At 37.5% G+C, this 19,558-nt stretch overlaps 1 protein-coding gene across 5 annotated transcripts in view; it reads right to left on the bottom strand.

The window, feature by feature from the left end:
• The window catches only part of CMC1 (C-X9-C motif containing 1), a 78,905-nt gene that overhangs the window by 44,020 nt on the left and 15,327 nt on the right, over positions 1 to 19,558 (bottom strand). For 4 of the 5 annotated variants that reach the window (XM_025375510.1, XM_025375512.1, XM_025375509.1 and 1 more), the window contains one exon: positions 13,741 to 13,830. The exons of the other annotated variant lie outside the window; for it this stretch is intronic. In XM_025375510.1, coding sequence (XP_025231295.1) covers positions 13,741 to 13,830 — 90 coding nt within the window. The remainder of the gene's footprint in view (positions 1 to 13,740; positions 13,831 to 19,558) is intronic. 5 annotated transcript variants of the gene reach the window in all.

Genomic DNA, 19,558 nt, shown 5'->3' with positions numbered 1-19,558 from the left:
GGGCCACCCAGGAGCCGCACAGTGCAAGGGGAGCTCCCGTCCCCGGCCAAGGGAGACGGTGAGTGATTATGCTATCCTGCCTGGAAAACTACACTTTTTCCATGGATGTCTGCAACCCGTGGATCAGGAGATCCCCTCGTGAGCCCACACTACCAAGGCCCTGGGTCCCAAGCGCAGAGCTGTGCAGATTCTCCGGGGCCGCTCGGTTGGAGACTGCCTAAGACTACTGAGTTCCCGGGGAGAGGGGTGGCTGCCATTACTGCAGATGATGGCTGCTGCCTGAGACTACCGAGCTCCCAGAAGGAGGGGCGACAGCCATCACTGCAGCTCCGGTCTGCCATTTTCCCCTGCCGGTGCCAGGGAGACTGGGTGGTTTGGACCCAGGAGGAATCTCCCACAGCAGAGCACAGTGGCTGTGGCAGACAGCGGCCAGACTGCCTCTTCAGTTCAAACCCGGATGCATCTCTCCTTACTGGGCAGGGTCTCCCAGGGGGAATTTCAGCAGGTCCAGTCAGGGGTTTATGGACAGACCTCTGATCTCCCTGGGATGGAGACCCTGGGGACAGAGGTGGCTACGATCTCCTCAGATCAGCAGACTTAGTCTTTCCCCTGCTGGCTCTGAGAAATTAGGGCAGTCCAGACAAGTAGGATTCCCCCTAGAGCAGCACACGCCCTGAGCCAAGGGGCAGCCAGAGTGCTTTGTTAAATGGGTCCCTGACTCCGTGTGTCCTGACTGAGTGGGACCCGAATAGGGGGTTGCCAGACACCTTATACAGAAGCGTTCCCACTGGCATCAGGTCAGTGCCCCTCTGAGACCAAGATCCCAGAGGAAGAAGCAGGCAGCCATCTTTACTGTTGTGCAACCTCCACTGGTGACACCTTCAGATGCATGAGGGAACCAGGTAACTAGGGTCTGAAGCAGACTCCCAGCAAACCACAACAGCCCTACAGAAGAGAGCTGTAAAAAAACAAACAAACAAAAAAACAAAAAAAAAAAAAAAAAAAAAAAACAGCAGTAACAATGATGACAGCATAAACAAAAAAGTCCTCACAAAAACCCCATCCAAAGGACATCAAAGACTGAAGCTAGATAAACTCATGAAAATGAGAAAGAATCAACTAAAAAACACTGAAAACTCAAAAACCCAGAGTGCCTCTTCTCCTCCAAAGGATCACAACACCTCTCCAGCAAGGAGAACTGGGCTGAGGCTGAGATGGATGAACTGACAGAAGTAGGCTTCAGAAGACGGGCAATAACAAACTTCACTGGGCTAAAGGAGCATGTTCTAACTCAATGCAAAGAAGCTAAGGACCATGATAAAACATTGCAGGACCTGTTAACCAGAATAACCAGTTTAGAAAGGAACATAAATGACCTGATGGAGCTGAAAACCACAACCGGAGAATTTGCAATAAGTATAAATAGCTGAAAGAAAGAATTTCAGAGCTTGAAGACTATCTTTCTGAAGTAAGACAGGCAGACAAGATCAGAGAAAACAGAATGAAAAGGAACAAACAAAACCTCCAAGAACTATGGGATTATGTAAAAAGACCAAACCTACGACTGACTGAGGTACCTCAAAGAGACAGGGAGTATGGAAACAAGCTGGAGAACACACTTCAGGATATCATCCAGGAGAACTTCCCCAACTGAGCAAGACAGACCAACATTCAAATTAGGGAAATTCTGAAAACCACAGTAAGGTACTCCACAAGAAGATCAACCCCAAGATGCATAATCATCAGATTCTCCAAGGTTGAAATGGAGGAAAAATACTATGAGCAGCCAGAGAGAAAGGCCAGATCACCTAAAAAGGGAAGCCCATCAGACTAACAGTGGACCTCTCAGCAAAAACCTTACAAACCAGAAGAGACTGGGGGCTAATATTCGATATTCTTAAAGAAAATAATTTCCAACACAGAATTTCATAACTGGCCAAACTAAGCTTCCTAGGCAAATGAGAAACAAGATTCTTTTCAGACAAGCAAACGCTGGGGGAGTTCTTCACCACCAGACCTGCCTTGCAAGATCTCCTGAAGGAAACAGTAAATATGGAAAGGAAAAACTGTTACTAGCCACTACAAAAAAAAGAAAAAAAAAAAAAAACACTTTAGTACAAAACCCAATGACACTATGAAGCAACCACATCAACAAGTCAGCAAAATAACCAGCTAGCATCATGATGGCAGGACCAAATTCACATATAAAAATATTAACCTTAAATGCAAATGGGCTAAATGCCCCCAATTAAAAGACACAGAATGGCAAGCTGGATAGAGTCAAGACCCATTAGTGTGCTGTATTCAAGAGACCCACTTCATATGCCAAGGCACATATAGGCTCAAAATAAAGGAATGGAGGATAACTTACCAAACAAATGGAAAGCAGAAAAATGCAGGAGTTGCAATTCTACTTTCTGTCAAAAGACTTTAAACCAAAAAGATCAAAGAAGACAAAGAAGGGCATTACATAATGGTACAGGGATCCATTCAACAAGAAGAGCTAATTATCTTAAATATATATACACCCAAAATAGGAGGACCCAGATTCATAAAGCAAGTTCTTAGAAACTCACAAAGAGAGTTAGACTCCCACACAATAATAGTAAGAGACTTTAACACCCCACTCTGAATATTAGACAGATCATCAAGACAGAAAATTAACGAAGATATTCAGGACTTTAACCCAGCTCTGGATCAAGTGAACCTGACAGTGATCTACAGACTCTCCACCCCAAATCAACAGAATATACATTCTTCTCATCACCAAATGCACTTACTCTAAAATCTGTCACATAATTGGGAAGTAAAACACTCCTCAGCAAACGGAAAATAACTGAAATCGTAACAAATAGTCTCTTGGACCAAATTAGAACTGAAGATTAAGAATTCACTAAAAGCCACACAACTAAATGGAAATTGAACAACTTGTTCCTGACTGACTCCTGGGTAAACCGTGAAATCAAAGCAGAAATAAATAAGTTCTTTGAAACCAATGAGAAGAAAAAGACCACATACCAGAATCTCTGGGATGCAGCTAAAGCAGTGTTCAGAGGGAAATTGATAGCACTAAATGCTCACAACAAAAAACAATAACAAGTTCTGAAATTGAAGCAGTGATAAATAGCATACCAACCAAAAAAAGCTCAGGATCAGGCGGTTTTACAGTTGAATTCTACCAGAGGTACAAAGAGGAGCTGGTACCATTTCTTCTGAAACTATTCCAAACAACTGAAGAGGTGGGACTCCTCTCTAACTCATTTTATGAGGCCAGCATCATCCTGATACCAAAATCTGTCAGAGATACAACAAAAAAAAGAAGGCTGGACGTGGTGGCTCACACCTGTAATCCCAGCACTTTGGGAGGCCAAGGTGGGCGGCTCACGAGCTCAGGAGTTTGAGACCAGCCTGGCTAACATAGTGAAACCCCAACTCTACTAAAAACACAAAAAAATTAGCCAGGAGTGGTGGTGGGCACCTGTAATCCCAGCTACTTGGGAGGCTGAGGCAAGGATAATTGATTGAATCTGGGAGATGGAGTTTGCAGCGAGACGAGATCATGCCACTGCACTCCAACCTGGGTGATATTGCAAGACTCCATTTCAAAAAAAAAAAAAGAAGGAAAACTTCAAAAACTTCAGGACAATATACCTGATGAAGATCAATGTGAAAATCCTCACTAAAATACTGGCAAACCAAATCCAGCAGCACATCAAGATGCTTATCCACCATGATGAAGTCACCTTCAGCTCCGGGATGCAAGGCTGGTTCAACACACGTAAATCAATAAACCAATTCTTTACATAAAAAGAACTAAAGACCAAAACTACATGATTATCTCAATAGATGCAAAAAAAGACCTTCAATAAAATTCAACATTCCTTCATGTTAAAAACTGTCAATAAACTAGGTATTGATGGAACATACCTCAAAGTAATAAAAGTCATTCATGACAAACCCACAGCCAATATCATACTGAATGAGCAAAAGCTGAAAGCATTCCCCTTGAAAACAAACACAAGACAAAGATGCCCTCTCTCACCACTTCTTTTCAACACAGTATTGGAAGTTGTGGCCAGGGCAATCAGGCAAGAAAAAGAAATAAAGGTTATTCAAATAGGAAGACAGGAAGTCAAACTGTCTCTGTTTACAGATGACATGATCCTATATCTAGAAAACCCCACTGTCTCAGCCCAAAGGCTCCTTAAGCTGATAAGCAATTTCAGCAAAGTCTCAGGATACAAAAATCAATATGCAAAAATCACAAGCATTCCTATACACCAACAATAGACAAGCAGAGAGCCAAATCATGAATGAACTCCCATTCACAATTGCTACAAAAAGAATAAAATACCTAGGAATACAGCTTACAAGGAAAGTGAAGGACCTTTTCAAGGAGAACTACAAGCCACTGCTCAAGGAAATCAGAGAGGACACAAATGGAAAAACATTCCATCTCATGGATAGGAAGAATCAATATCGTGAAAATGGCCATACTGCCCAAAGTAATTTATACATTCAATGCTATTCCTATTAAACTACCATTGTCAAGCATCTACTAGAATTCAGAATTAGAAAAACTTCATAGAATTAGAACAAACTATTTTAACATTCATGTGGAACCAAAAAAGAGCCCATATAGCCAAGACAATCCTAAGCAAAAAGAACAAAGGTGGAGGCATCATGCTACCTGACTTCAAACTATACTACAAGGTTACAGTAACCAAAACAACATGGTTCTGGTACAAAAACAGACACATAGACCAATGAAACATAATACAGAACTCAGAAATAAGACTGCACATCTACAACTATCTGATCTTCGACAAACCTGACAAAAACAAGCAATGGGGAAAGGATTCCCTATTTAATAAATGGTGCTGGGAGAACTGGCTAGCCATATGCAGAAAACTGAAACTGGACCCCTTCCTTATACCTTATACAAAAATTAACTGGGAGGCTGAGGCGGGTGGATCACTTGAGGTCAGAAGTTCTAGACCAGCCTGGTCAATATGGTGAAACACCGTCCCTACTAAAATATAAAAATTAGCTGGGTGTGGTGGCGCATGCCTGTAGTCCCAGCTACTTAGGAGGCTGAGGCTGGAGAATCACTGGAACCCAGGAGGCAGAGGGTGCAGTGAGCCGAGATCATGCCACTGCACTACAGCCTAAGCAACAGAGTGAGACTCCATCTCAAAAAAAAAAAAAAAAGAAAAGAAAAAAAGAAAAAAAAAATTAACTCGGCTAGGTGTGGTGGCTCACACCTGTAATCCCAGCACTTTGGGAGGCCGAGGTGGGCGAATCACAAGGCCATGAGTTCAAGATCAGCCTCCCAACATGGTGAAACCCCATCTCTACTAAAAATACAAAAAAAATTAGCCGAGTATAGTGGCACATGCCTGTAATCCCAGCTACTCGGGAGGCTGAGGCAGGAGAATCACTTGAACCTGGGAGGCAGAGGTTGCAGTGAGCCGAGATCATGCCTTTGCACTCCAGCTTGGGCAACAAGAGTGAAATTCCGTCTCAAAGAAATGAACTCAAGATGGATTAAAGACGTAAATGTAAAACCCAAAACTATACTAGAAGAAAATCTAGGCCAGGCGCGGTGGCTCACGCGTAATTAGACCTGTAATCCCAACACCTTGGGAAGCCGAGGCAGGAGGATCACAAGGTCAGGAGATCGAGACCATCCTGGCTAACATGGTGAAACCCTGTTTCTACTAAAAATACAAAAAATTAGCCGGGCGTGGTGGTGGGCGCCTGTAGTCCCAGCTACTCAGGAGGCTGAGGCAGGAGAATGGCGTGAACCCAGGAGGCAGAGGTTGCAGTGAGCTGAGATCACGCCACTGCACTCCTGCCTGGGTGAAAGAACAAGACTCCATCTCAAAAAAAAAGAAAAAAAAGAAAATCTAGGCAATACCATTCAGGACATAGGCACGGGCAAAGATTTCATGACAAAAATGCTAAAACCAATTGCAACAAAAGCAAAAATTGACAAATGGGATCTTGTTAAACTAAAGAGTTTCTACATAGCAAAAGAAACTATCATCAGCGTGAACAGACAACCTAAAGAATGGGAGAAAATTTTGGCAATCTATCCATCTAACAAAGGTCTAATATCCAGAAGCTACAAGGAATTTAAACAAATTTACAAGAAAAAAACAAACAACTCAATTAAAAAGTGGGCAAAGGGCATGAACAGACACTTTTCAAGACATTTATGCTGCCAATGAACATGAAAAAAAGCTCAACGTCACTGGTCATTGAAGAAATGCAAATCAAAATTGCAATGAGATACCATCTCTTGCCAGTCAAAATGGCAATTATTAAAAAGTTAAGAAACAACAGATGCGGTGAGGCTGTGGAGAAATAGAAACACTTTTACACTGTTGGTGGGAATGTAAATTAGTTCAACCACTGTGGAAGACAGTGTGGTGATTCCTCAAAGACCTAAAACCAGAAACACCATCTGACCCAGCAATTCCATTACTGGGTATATACCTAAAGGAATATAAATCATTCTATTATAAAGATATATGCACACGTATGTTCATTGCAGCACTATTCACAATAGCAAAGACACGGATTCAGCCCAAAGGCCCATCCGTGATAGATCAGATAAAGAAAATGTGGCACGTATACACTATGGAATACTATGGAGCCATAAAAAGGAACGAGGGACATGGATGCAGGGACATGGATGAAGTTGGAAGCCATTATCCTCAGCAAACTAATGCAGGAACAGAAAACCAATCACCACATGATCTCACTTACAAGTGGGAGATGAACAATGAGAACACATGGACACAGGGAGGGGAACAACACTCACCGGGGTCTGCTGGGGGCAGGGAGGGAGGGAAAGCATCAGGAATACTTAGGTGATGGATTGGCCAGGTGCGGTGGCTCACACCTGCAGTCGCAGGACTTGGGAGGCCAAAGCGGGCAGATCACCTGAGGTCAGGAGTTTGAGACTAGACTGGCCAACATGGCGAAACCCCATCTCTACTAAGATACAAAAATTAGCCAGAGTCATGGTGTGCTCCTGTAGTCCTAGTTACTTGGGAGGCTGAGGCAGGGGAATCACTTGAACCCAGGAGGCAGTGGTTGCAGTGAGCTGAGATTGCGCCACTGCCCTCCAGCTTGGGCAACAGAGAGAGACTCAGTTTCAAAGGAAAAAAAAAAAAGAAACCCAGGTGATGGGTTGATAGGTGCAGCAAACCACCATGGCACAAGTTTACCTACGTAACAAACCTGTACATCTTGCACATGTATCCCAGAACTTAGAAGTAAAATTTCATTTACTTCTAAAACCAAATATACTGCACCTTCCTCTGTGAGAAGAAAATTAGTCATTTTATTCAAGGTTATTTATATCCAACTGCATACAGTTTTATTGCAAAACTGTCCTGTTTTCAGAAACAAGATAATCATAATAAGCTATTGAGTCTGACAATGAGCATATGAGCTAACACATACAACTGAAAACCACTGGATCAATAAGTAATAACCATTATACAGCAGTCCCCTGTTATGCATGGGGGATACTTTCCAAGCCCCCTAGTGGATGCCTGACACTGCAGATGCTACCAAATCCTACATGTACTATGTTTATTTCCTCAACATACATACCCCTGATAAAATCTGATTTATAAGTTAGGCACAGTAAGAGATTAGCAACAACTAATAAAATAGAATGTTTATAACAATAAAAGTTAAGTGAATGTGGTCTCTCTCAAAATATCTTATTGTACTATAAATATCCTATTACACTAACCCTTCTTCTGATGATGATATGAAATGATAAAATTAGAACCTCAGTTGAGCACAGGTAATTGAAACCACGGAAAGTGAAACCACAGGTAAGAAGGGCTGCTATATACTTTGTTCAGTTATTTTTAAAATAACTCAGCTGTATTTATGATATAAGCCTATTATTCATGATTCCATTGGCATAACTAATCAGGCGTGATAGGCATACATAAATAGTTACTGCTAAGTAACTTTTATTATGTCCATGTGCAGAAAAGAGTTAACATAGCAGGCATGACACTGCCATCCTTAAAAAGCTTGCTTGCAAGATTGGCCCTCAGGTGACATCGGAGAACTCGGATCTCGGGAGTGTCCCCACCATTTCCTAATTAATAAGAGTGGCTCACTGTGCCCAAACTGTTTGTGCAAACAATATGGTTTATGCTGAACATCTGCTTTCCTTCTGGGAATCTGAAATTTTGGTACATGTTAGGCAGAGGGTTCCCAAATGACCAACTCTCAATAAAAATTCTGGGGACTGAGTCTCTAATGAGCCTCCCTGGTAGACATCATTTCACATGTGTTGTCACAATCCAATGCTGGAGAAATTACACACACCCTGAGTGACTCTACCAGGAGAAGACTCATGGAGCTTGTGCCATGGTTTCTTCTGAACTTTCCCATATGCCTTTTCCCTTTATTGATTTTGCTTTGTATCTTTTTGCTGTAATAAATTTTAGCTATGAATAGGATTATATGCTGAGTCCTGTCAGTCTTCCCAGTGAATCAACCAATCCAATGGTGGTCTTGGGAACCCATAACATAGTCCAGTGTAAGTTCAAAGTGCAGAAACTATGCCTTATATCTACTTGTATTTCTTAGACTGTATAATATACTCATATATAATAGCTATTCATCATATGCAGTGATTATTTTCCTTTTAATATATCCAAACTAGTCTCAAGATGTGTTGCATATCCACTTCAGCATTAGTTAATACCGTTGAACTGGTTAACGACAAAAATACATGTAACACGAGTGGTACACCTCAAACAACAAATAAAAAGGCAGGTTTTTGGCAGCTTCAAGTAACACAGTTGGACAGAAGATTGATTACTTTGACCATGTATATAGTCTGCAGCTCTGCAACCTATTTCAATGCTATTTTGATAATTATCTGCCTGTAAACTTCCTAAAGAACATTCTAAGCATGCTTAACTTGATTCTTTTTTGTTTATTCACTTATCTTTGGAATTTCACAAAATAGAACATACTTCAGTTCTGTGTGATTGACAGAACAGGGTATTTTATCAAGCTTCTTTGTTATTTACCTACAGCTCTGAGATGTTTCAAACAAACAAATAACCCATGCTTCCTTGTACTTTATATAATTCTTTCAGAGCTATATCTCACTTATTGGACAACAGATCATAAAGACTGCAACATAAGTAGAAAACGAACATTAAAATAAGGGAAAAGAAGGCCCAAGGGATGAAAGGAGTCTGTAAAAGAATACAGCTAGGTGCCGGGCGCGGTGGCTCAAGCCTGTAATCCCAGCACTTTGGGAGGCCGAGACGGGCGGATCACAAGGTCAGGAGATCGAGACCATCCTGGCTAACCCGGTGAAACCCCGTCTCTACTAAAAAATACAAAAAACTAGCCGGGCGAAGTGGCGGGCGCCTGTAGTCCCAGCTACTCGGGAGGCTGAGGCAGGAGAATGGTGTGAACCCAGGAGGCGGAGCTTGCAGTGAGCTGAGATCCGGCCACTGCACTCCAGCCTGGGTGACAGAGCAAGACCCCGTCTCAAAAAAAAAAAAAAAAAAAAAAAAAAAAAGAATACAGCTAGGTTAAAGAAAGTTCCAACCCATCCCTGATGACGAAATACTTTTTTGTCTTTACCTGTGACAGCAAAAGGAAAAAAGAGAAAAGGCTCTTATTATTTCTAAAGCAAACGTCATTATCCAATATAGAGACTTTATAGCAAATGTCGACTATGCACTTCAAAAAAGCAAAGAAATATAATGAGGAATTTTTATAAAACACTACATAATTCAGTGACTCTTCCTCTTACAGAGAAAAATGTATAATACTAGTATGCATACTTTACCTATATATGGCAAACAATATTTTTTAAACATTACTAACATAGAAAACATAAATCATTAAATTAGTGAAGTCAAACAGCTAGAAAAAGACACAAAGTTGAAATCCAGAGTTTGTCAAACCATCTCCCTAAGACACAAGGTGCTAACTCCTAGATCCAAGAAAAAGTAATGATTTCATCATTACATTTGGTGGGATATTACTGTTTTGGCTTTTGGAAGGTAAGGAAAGTGGGAGGAAGTAAGAAAGCGATTTGGCCATTCTAGAGTTTTCCTTCACTTCCATTCCCAATGTACTCAGTGTTCACTGTGTTAATGTCTACCAGTATACTTTAGTCATTTATTTTAGCGGCTTTATTCACTGCCAATAATATCACTAGCAAGGAAAAAATACTATAAAATTAAATTTTATATTTAAATCAGTAACTTTTCTTTTGATACCAACAGAGTTTATAATCTTGTCAAAGTTTCCCCAATAGCAAGATCAGGATTCTCCTTTCTAATCTCTAAGTCAAGCCACCTTTTCAAATCAAATCAAAGTTCAAAAAGGAAAGGTGCTAAGCACTATTCTTCTCTTCAAAAAGAAACATAGGCCGGGCACAGTAGTCCATGCCTGCAATCCCAGCACTTTGGGAGGCCAAGGCGGGAGACTTGTTTGAGCCCAGGAGTTGGAGACCAGCCCGCACAACATAGTGAGACTCCATTTCAAAGAAAAAGGGGGAAAAAAAGAAACCAAATACTTTCGTGTTTCTTACTTTACATTATTAAAAATACATTTTATAAAGACCAAGATTCAAGAGTCGACACTATTTGAATAATATGAAAACTAATTGTCACCCAAAAGCTAAAATTTTTTGGTATTACGTTATAGTTTTCATTATATTGAAATGGCATATTACTGGAACTTACACAAATTCATTGTAGAATTAGAATCATGTAATTCCAGATTAAAATTAAATTTTAGAATTACAAGGGTATATAATGATGAAACATTCTAAATGTTATCTACTGCTTGACAAATTTTAACTGTATTTAAACATTAGGTGAAATATGCAACTCAGACTAATTCAGTGTACAGTAAGTAAAAACCAATGGTGTATAGATAAAGAGAGTATAATGTAAGCTGGTTAAAAAATTATAATCAAGAGACAACTAGTAAGAATATAGCAACCTGGCTGAAATTGATATTCATTAGGGTACTCCTCACATCAATAGGTAACATTTGGACTCTGTGGTCTTTATCAGTGTCCCAGCTGGTAATGGTTGAAAGTTAATGCCTTACCCAATTCTGTTCAATTTTCTATCCTAATTAGCCCTCCAGATCTATAGCTGTGAGCACCAAGTGTCTGTGCTCAAAAGAAACTAATTAATGCTAGCAAATTAGATCAAGTCCAAAGATCCAACAGCCAAACTCTTAGTTAAATGCTCCTTGTTAATAGGAAGTGTAGCTGTCAATAACTGCTGTTGGTGACTATAATGAGGCATCTTTCTTTCATTGAAAGTGATTTCATTTCTCTTTGTCCATGGAAAAGCTGTTCCATTCCCTTCACAAACCTAAGTTGCTGACAGTCTGACCCAATTCTTATGATCAGCTGGGTTGAAATGACGTTTAAAAAAAAAATCTAACGGAAAAGCTTTCCTACATAATCATGTTTTAGGCATTTAGCAGAAAGTCAGACCACTTATTAAAATTCCTGTATCTTTTATCTAAGAACTATACAATTGGCATACATAATGCTTTTATACAAAATCCTATAATTATTTAATAAAGCAAAAGCTATAAACAGTAAATAAACTACAATGGAAATGTCCCGATTCTAAATTATGTCTTACTGTTCAGTTTAAATGAAGTTTTCTTTTGATGCTTGAATAATTCTAATGTATATCATTTCCTAATTTATATGGTTAGAAAATAGACTTCTTATTCTCTTATCAATTTTAGATTCTAAAACATTGTTTTGAATCACATGGCCTAAAAAATCAATATATAAGAAATTCAAATTATGTTATTACATTCTAATATAGATGGATACATTTAAATAATCCAAATGAATCACAGATTTTAAGATGCTTTCAGTCTTCAGAAAACTCAAGTATGTTGAAAAAGCAAAAACTTAACTACATCAACATCCTAAACAACTTCTGATGAAGTGAAAATTAAACACTTATTTTCTGTACCACTATAAAACACTAGTTTTGTAACACAAATAAATATTTTAAAGTTATACTCTATTCTTTCATTTCAAAAACCAAAAACAAAGTTTCATTGTCTAAGAGACAATGAAAGACAGTTCTGAAACCCAAAGTCATATAATCATTCTGCATTTTCCTTGGAATTATGTCAGTAAAATTTAAATCTGTAATTGAGTTAGCTCGCTTTCTTTCATTCCAGGTATAAAGACAATATGCTACATGACAGCATAAATACAACTTATATGTATAACTTCAGACTGATATATCAGTAATAAGTAAATTTCCCTAGCAATAAAAAGCCCTACAACTTTAGTATAGAGTTTTTAAGTTTTATCTCCTCTCACCTGAATCAGGATATACATTTTTTAAGTTCTATGAGGAATGTGCACATTGTACCTCTTGTGACCATAAACATGACACCTGCCAATGCCATACATGCACTACTTGCAGGTGTCAATAGGTTGACTTCTCAAGACACCTGGGGGTAGGTGTTAAAGAAAGGTACTCTGATTAAACTATTAAACTAATACAGGAAAGCAAGAGTAAAACCACAGGATGGTTATTTATATGAGTTTTAAAATGGATAGGTCATAATAAGTTACTGAAGAAACAAAAATGACCATCACACATTGTTGAGTCCAAAGAACTACTCTTATTTTATTACCTCCATTCATCAATTGCAAAGGTCCTCTCTAAGGGCAGAGGACAGAGAAGGGAACAAAAGCATTCCTAGTCTCCAAATGTTATTGACCCAGTCCTGAAATTAGAGTTGACACAGCCCTGCTCCCCTGTAGAGAAGCTTGCAGTGGAAGTGCAGCCCATCATCCTCGCTAAAAATTATTGTGTTCCCTCAACAAAGATGACCACACGGAAACTGAAGAAGTAAAGCCAGGAAAATAGCCTATGTCCATAAAATTTTGTTACTTCTTTTTGATGGCCCTTCCAAGAGGTAGAATTTTTTTAAAGCTATTTCAACAGTAATATTGCCATGTGCTTTTCTAATAACTCATCATTTACAAATGTATTATGGCCTCACTTTTCACCTTTCACTGCTTTGTTTACATGTTTCACTAGAATATTGCACATCAATCACTGATGTCTCTAGATCTATAGGAGTATTTCATGTTAAAACATTTTCCAAAGAAAACATACATGTGTAGCTGTCTAGTGTATGTATTTACATAAATATCCTCCACTTAGAAACGTAAAACAAAACAAAAACCCCAGACTCACTGTAAGTGCTATCAGGATTCTATTAACAATTCAGTAATAGACAATGACACCAAAGAAAATCACCTTAGAATATATATATATAATATATATATACATGTGAATATGGTGACAGATGGAAAACAGGTATAGGCTAGATCTGATGTTTCTTCCTCCCCTATAAAATCATCAGAATAACTTGTTTCTCCAAATTACTCATACCAAGTTTTTCTATGGATATAACTGTACCTCTGAGGGTAAAAAAAAGATGTTTTTTACTAGTAATTTAGGGAAATATTTTTAAACTGTAAATGAATTGAACATCACTGGAAGTTCTGAAAGCTGAAATACTGGTATTTCAGCAAAAGGGTGAGAAGCAATTCATACATATTAAATTCACTGACTACTTGATTCTGGGGCTAAGGATTAAATTCAGATCATATTATTAAAAATAAATTTGATCTTTACATGAATATTTGAATCTTACCTTGAACTTGTTCAGAACACCTCTCTTTGGCCTTTTCTCTCATTATTTTAGGGATCAAAATATCTTTTTCGACATGTCTGAGATGCTGGTCTGAAAAAAAAAAGATCTTTCTTTAATAAAGTCTCAAGCAAATCACCAGATTAAAGGAAAAATAAGACTCTGGTTTACTTAAAAGCCTATGCAAATATACTCAAAACTTACAACCTTATGAAATTGTGATTATTTTAGTCACTGAAATTCATCATATTTGCAATGATTTTTTTATATACAACAAAAAAATGTGAGGAATACAAGCAACATGTTTCTTAAAATTTCTGCAAACTATACTATGACATTTTTACTTTATAACATATTCCATGCAGTCTTGTCAAAGTTGGCATCTAAATCATCATTCCCTTATTAATATAATCCACAAAAGAGAATTTTCACTGATACTGAGATCCAAGAATAGATGAAGAGATACAAGATTAAGAGACACACAAGTAGTTTTTCTACCTAGCAGTAAGAGTAGCCTAAAAAAGAACTAGCAGAAGAAAAGGTGGAACTGCAAGTCCATATGAAAACAAAGCGTATGTGATTTCTGTGCATTTTAAATACAACTTCTACAGTTGAACTAAAATGGCAAATTGAACACCTGCTCTAGAGTCCCACCTGCTCCTTAAATGCTAAGAGAGTCCTGAAAAATAAACAAGGGATAAGTGTCTTCAGTGAACCAAAAACGATGAGGAATCTCTGAAAGATAAAAAGGCAGATTAGATCAGATTAAATGAGGTAATCATATTGCTATAGAGTGTCCAGGAAAAAAGCGCATGCCAAAAGTGGGCACTGCTCCATGCTCTGAAGCAGCAAATATGAAAAGCAAGAAAACTTCCCTGGGGGAAACTAAACAGTTATTAATTAAAGTGACTCAATAGGAGCCAAATGGTCACCTCCTCTGCTGCCTTCAGGTCATGGGTGAAAAAGGTATATATAGCTATTTATCCCCAAAAGACCAGACAGTTTCCCATTAAAAGAATACAGGAAAGAAGATTTTAGATTATTGTGAAGTATAATAAATAAACTGAGGCAAATACAAAGACCTGAGTCCTCAGACAGCAATGGACCATGTCTGAAACCCCAGAATCCTAAAAGCTTCAAAAGGGAATAAACACTGCCTACATAAAAGAAAGAGAATCAGATTTACGTTATGGCTCGCTAGCAAGACATGATGCAACAAGACAATGGAGAAATAACTTCCAAGTTCTGAGAGAGAATTATGAAGAATTCTAGAGTCTTTAAACAACCAATTATAAGTGAGGTTAAGAACATTCAGATATATAGGAACTAAAATGCTTACCACCTTCAAACCCTAGAGAAAAAGAAGTAATCTCCTTGTTACAGTTGATCCTTGAGCAACATGGGTTTGAACTGTGGGGGTCCACTTAACACTCAGATACTGTCCAATCAAATGCAGACTGAAAATACAATATTTTGGAGATGCAAACCTATATGGTATACCAACTTTTCAGGCCGACTTTTCATACACATGGGTTCTGAGGGACCCATGGTAGGACTTGAGAATGCACAGGTTTTGGTAAATACGGGGCTCCTGAAACCAATCCCCTACGTATACTGGGGAATGACTACTATGTGCAACAACAACCACTAATCAAATTTAGTGATGTGGAACAATAAACAATAAACTATCGGTCAGAGGGCCTGATCTGGGAAGACTCAAAGTTCTGGTGGTTCTGGTGTTGGTTTCAACAGCTACAAAAGCTGGGGCTGGAGGATTTACTTCCAAAATTACTTCTTTTTTCATATATGTATCTGACACCTGGCCTGGAATGGCCAAAAGAAGTGCTCAGTTAGGACTGTAAACCAGAACATCTACCAATGGCCTCTCTACCTGGAGCCATGCTACAGCATTCGTTCATGCTGCACTATACTGATTCCAAGTCATTAAGGATAGCCCACACTCAAGTGGAAGGAAATCAGATTCCATTCTTGGTAACAAAACCACATTACAGAAAAGCATGAAAGATGGGAGATAATTTTGTAACCTTCTTTGTAAAATAAAGTATCTCAGAAGATGTAACAGAGAATATGCTCTGACAGAAAAAAAACTGAACACATGATATACAAATGTAAAATATATAAATCATATTACAAAAACATATATTTAAATGTTAAAACTGTGAAGTACTTGAACAACATTATCGATTAACTTGACCTAACTAACATTTATAGAATACCTAATAACAGCAGAACATCAACTAAAATAAACCATACTGTGGCTATAAAACAAACCTCAATAAATCTGAAAGAATTCAAGCACTACAAATTATGTTCCCTGACACCAATGTAATTAAATTAGCAACCAATAACAGATCTCTGGATAATCTTCAAATATTTGTAAGCTAAATAACACACTTTTAAATAACCCAAGGATCTAAGAAAATGTCAAAAAGGAAATAAGACAGTATTTTCGTATGAATAAAATAAAAACAATATATCAAAATTTATGTGATCCAGCTAAAACTGTACTTTGCAGGAAATTTGTAGCACTAAAACCTATCTAGTAAATGAAAAAAGGTCTTATATCAACTTGTTTCTACGTTGAGAAACCAGCAAAAGGGTAAAATAAACACAAAGCAAGCAAAGGAGGAAATGATAAATATCAAAATATAAATCAATGAAATAAAGAATACCACACAAATAAAAGAAAAAAAATGAAATTAAAGCTGGTTCTTTGAGAGGATCAGATTAACAAAATTTATAAACCACTAGCCAGAGTAAGGTTACAAATTTCATACATCAGAAATGATAAATATTTTTAAATAATAAGGGAATATTATGAACAAATTTAGGCCAATGAACCTGACAACTAGAATGAAATGAACACATTCCTTTAAAAAAACCACAAAACAACCAAAACTCACTCAAGAAGGCACAGATACCTTGATACCAAAAGCAAGAACGGTATTTACAAAACACATACACATACCCACAAAATCCAGACCACTATGCCTCATGAACAGATACAAAAATCCTCAACAAAATATTAACAAATCAAACCCAACAATACATAAAAAGAAAGATACATAACAACAAAGTTGGATTTATTCCAGGGAGGCAAGGGTGGTTCACCACTAGAAATTCAATCCATGTAATCCAATAGATATATTAACAGACTAAAAAAGGAAAACCATATAATCATATCGATTGATGCCAAAAAATTGTACAAAATTCTACACGCATTCATAAAAAACAAAATCAGTATACTTGGAACAGAAGGGAACTTCTTTAATGAAGGACATCTACAAAAAATCCTCTAGCTTACATCATACTTAATAGTAAAACTCTGAACGCTTTCCCTATAAAAAAAGAAACATGGTATAAAATCACACAGAATTATATACACACACATATGAGTACATGTAAAAACTGGTGAAAACTGAAATGGTCTATAATCTAGTTAACAGTACTGTATCAACTTCAGTTTCCTGGTTTTGATATTATACTACAGATATATAAGTGTCACCACTGGGGAACGCTATGAGATGGACACTTAGTCTATATAGTATTTTTCACAATTTTATGTGAGTCTATAATTATTTCAAAATAAAAAGTTAAAGAAAAAAATGTCTACAAACAATCACAGGAGAAAATCCTCATGATCTAGATGTCATATAACTCTAGAACAACAAAAAAAAGTGCATGTAAAAAACTGGTGAAATTTGACTAAGATTAGTACCTGAAGCAACGATATTATACCATTGCCAATTCCCAGTTTCCGTGTTCACATTTCATTATAGGAGCCTGTCCCAACCTTTTCTCATTTTTGCCCTAAAAGGAGCCTTTTTTGACATTTTTTTCCTAATGTACCCCTATGAAATGTTAATATCGCAGATAAAGCATATATGTTTACGTACTGCAGGTGTAACAGTGCTTTATATGTTGAGAGTATTTTTGTCTCCACCAATGTCAATTGTTATCCTTTGAAGGCAGTATCACACCCACTGAGAATATACATACCATGGTTATGTAAGATAGCATCATTAGGGAAAGGGAAGAAGGTAGATACATGGAAACCGCATGATTTTGCAGTTTCCTATTATTATTATATTATTACAAAATAAAGTTATAATAAAAAAGTGAAAAAATGTATAAGGAAGCACAAAGGACACAGAATAGCCAAAACAACACTAAAACAGAAGAACAAATTTAGATGCTATGGAGCAACTACCTGATTACAAGTCATACTATAAAGCCACAGAAGTCAAGACAATGTAGTGTTGGCATAATTCAGGTAACCAAAAAGAGCAATGTAACAAAAGAGAACAAAAGAATCCAGAAATATTTCCATGTATATACAACAAATTTATTGACAAATGAACCAAGGCTAGTTTATGAAGAAATAAAAGTATTTTCGACAAATGGTGGCAGAACCATATTAACATGAAAAAAAAAAAAGTTAAACCCTTTGACCACCTACTTCACAGTAACCACAAAAATTAATTGGCCATGGATCATAAGTCTAATGTAAAAACTAAAACTATTAAACAAAAAAGACCCTTCAATTCCTTGGAGTAGACAGTTTCTTAAAGAGGGCATAAGGCAGTAAAAATAAAGTATACAAATTATCAATTTGACTTCACTAATATGAAATCATTTGTTTATCAAAAGACACAAGAAAATTTTGAAAAGGCATGCTACAGACCAGGAGGAACAACTTATTTCATATATATATATATATATATATATATATGTAATATAAAAATAAATAAAACAAAGGACTTGAGTCCAGAATATATCAAGAACCCCTACCTATCAATAATAAAAACTCAATAAAAGATGGGCAAAAGGCTTGAACTGACACATCACAAAAGATGATATGCAAATTGTAAATATATATATAAAAAGGTGCTCAAAATCATTAATCATTAAGAGACTGCAAATGAAACCCCTTGTATCATTTTGAATGCAAGAGAATGACTAAAACTAAAAACAATGACAACATCAACACTGGAGAGAATGTGGAGCATCTGTAACTTTTATATCTTGCTGGTGGGACTGTGCAATGATACATTTCTCTGGAAAACTGCTGAGTTATAAAGTTAAATATGTTCCACTCTTAGGTATTCACTTATGCAAGATAAATGAAGATATAAGTCCTGGCTCACATCTGTAATCCCAGCACTTTGGGAGGCCAAGGCGGGCGGATCACAAGGTCAAGAGATAGAGACCATCCTGGCCAACATGGTGACACCCCATCCCTACTAAAAATACAAAAATTAGCTGGGTGTGGTGGCGTGTGCCTGAAGTCCCAGCCATTTGGGAGGCTGAGGCAGGAAAATCACTTGAACCCAGGAGGCGGAGGTTGCAGCAAGCCGAGGTCGCATCACTGCACTCCAGCCTGGCAACAGAGCGAGACTCAGTCTCAAAAAAAAAAGAAAATATAAGTCTAGAAAACAACTTGTACAAGTCTATTTACGGAAGCATTATTCAGAATAGCCAAAAATTACTTAGCAATAAAAAACAATGATACTATTGGTATGCCATTACTATCAGTAGGGTGGGTGATCTATCCTAGGTGAATCTCAAAAACATCTGAGCAAAAGAAAGCAGACACAGGAGTACATACTGCCATGATTCAAGAACATGCAAAGTTAATCTATGGTGATAAAAATTACAACAGTGCTTATTTATGGGAGCTGAAAAGGTACTCTCTGAAAAATGTCTTCATTAGGGTATATACATTTATGAAAACTCATTTAAGATCTGTAAATTTCACTGTATATTTTACCTCAATTTAAAATAGATTAGCTTTAAAAAT

Source organism: Theropithecus gelada, chromosome 2 (genome assembly GCF_003255815.1).
Source record: "Theropithecus gelada isolate Dixy chromosome 2, Tgel_1.0, whole genome shotgun sequence".
NCBI lineage: Eukaryota > Metazoa > Chordata > Mammalia > Primates > Cercopithecidae > Theropithecus > Theropithecus gelada.
The sequence above is the reverse complement of the archived record's forward strand: the minus strand, read 5'-3'. Positions and strand labels throughout refer to the sequence as shown.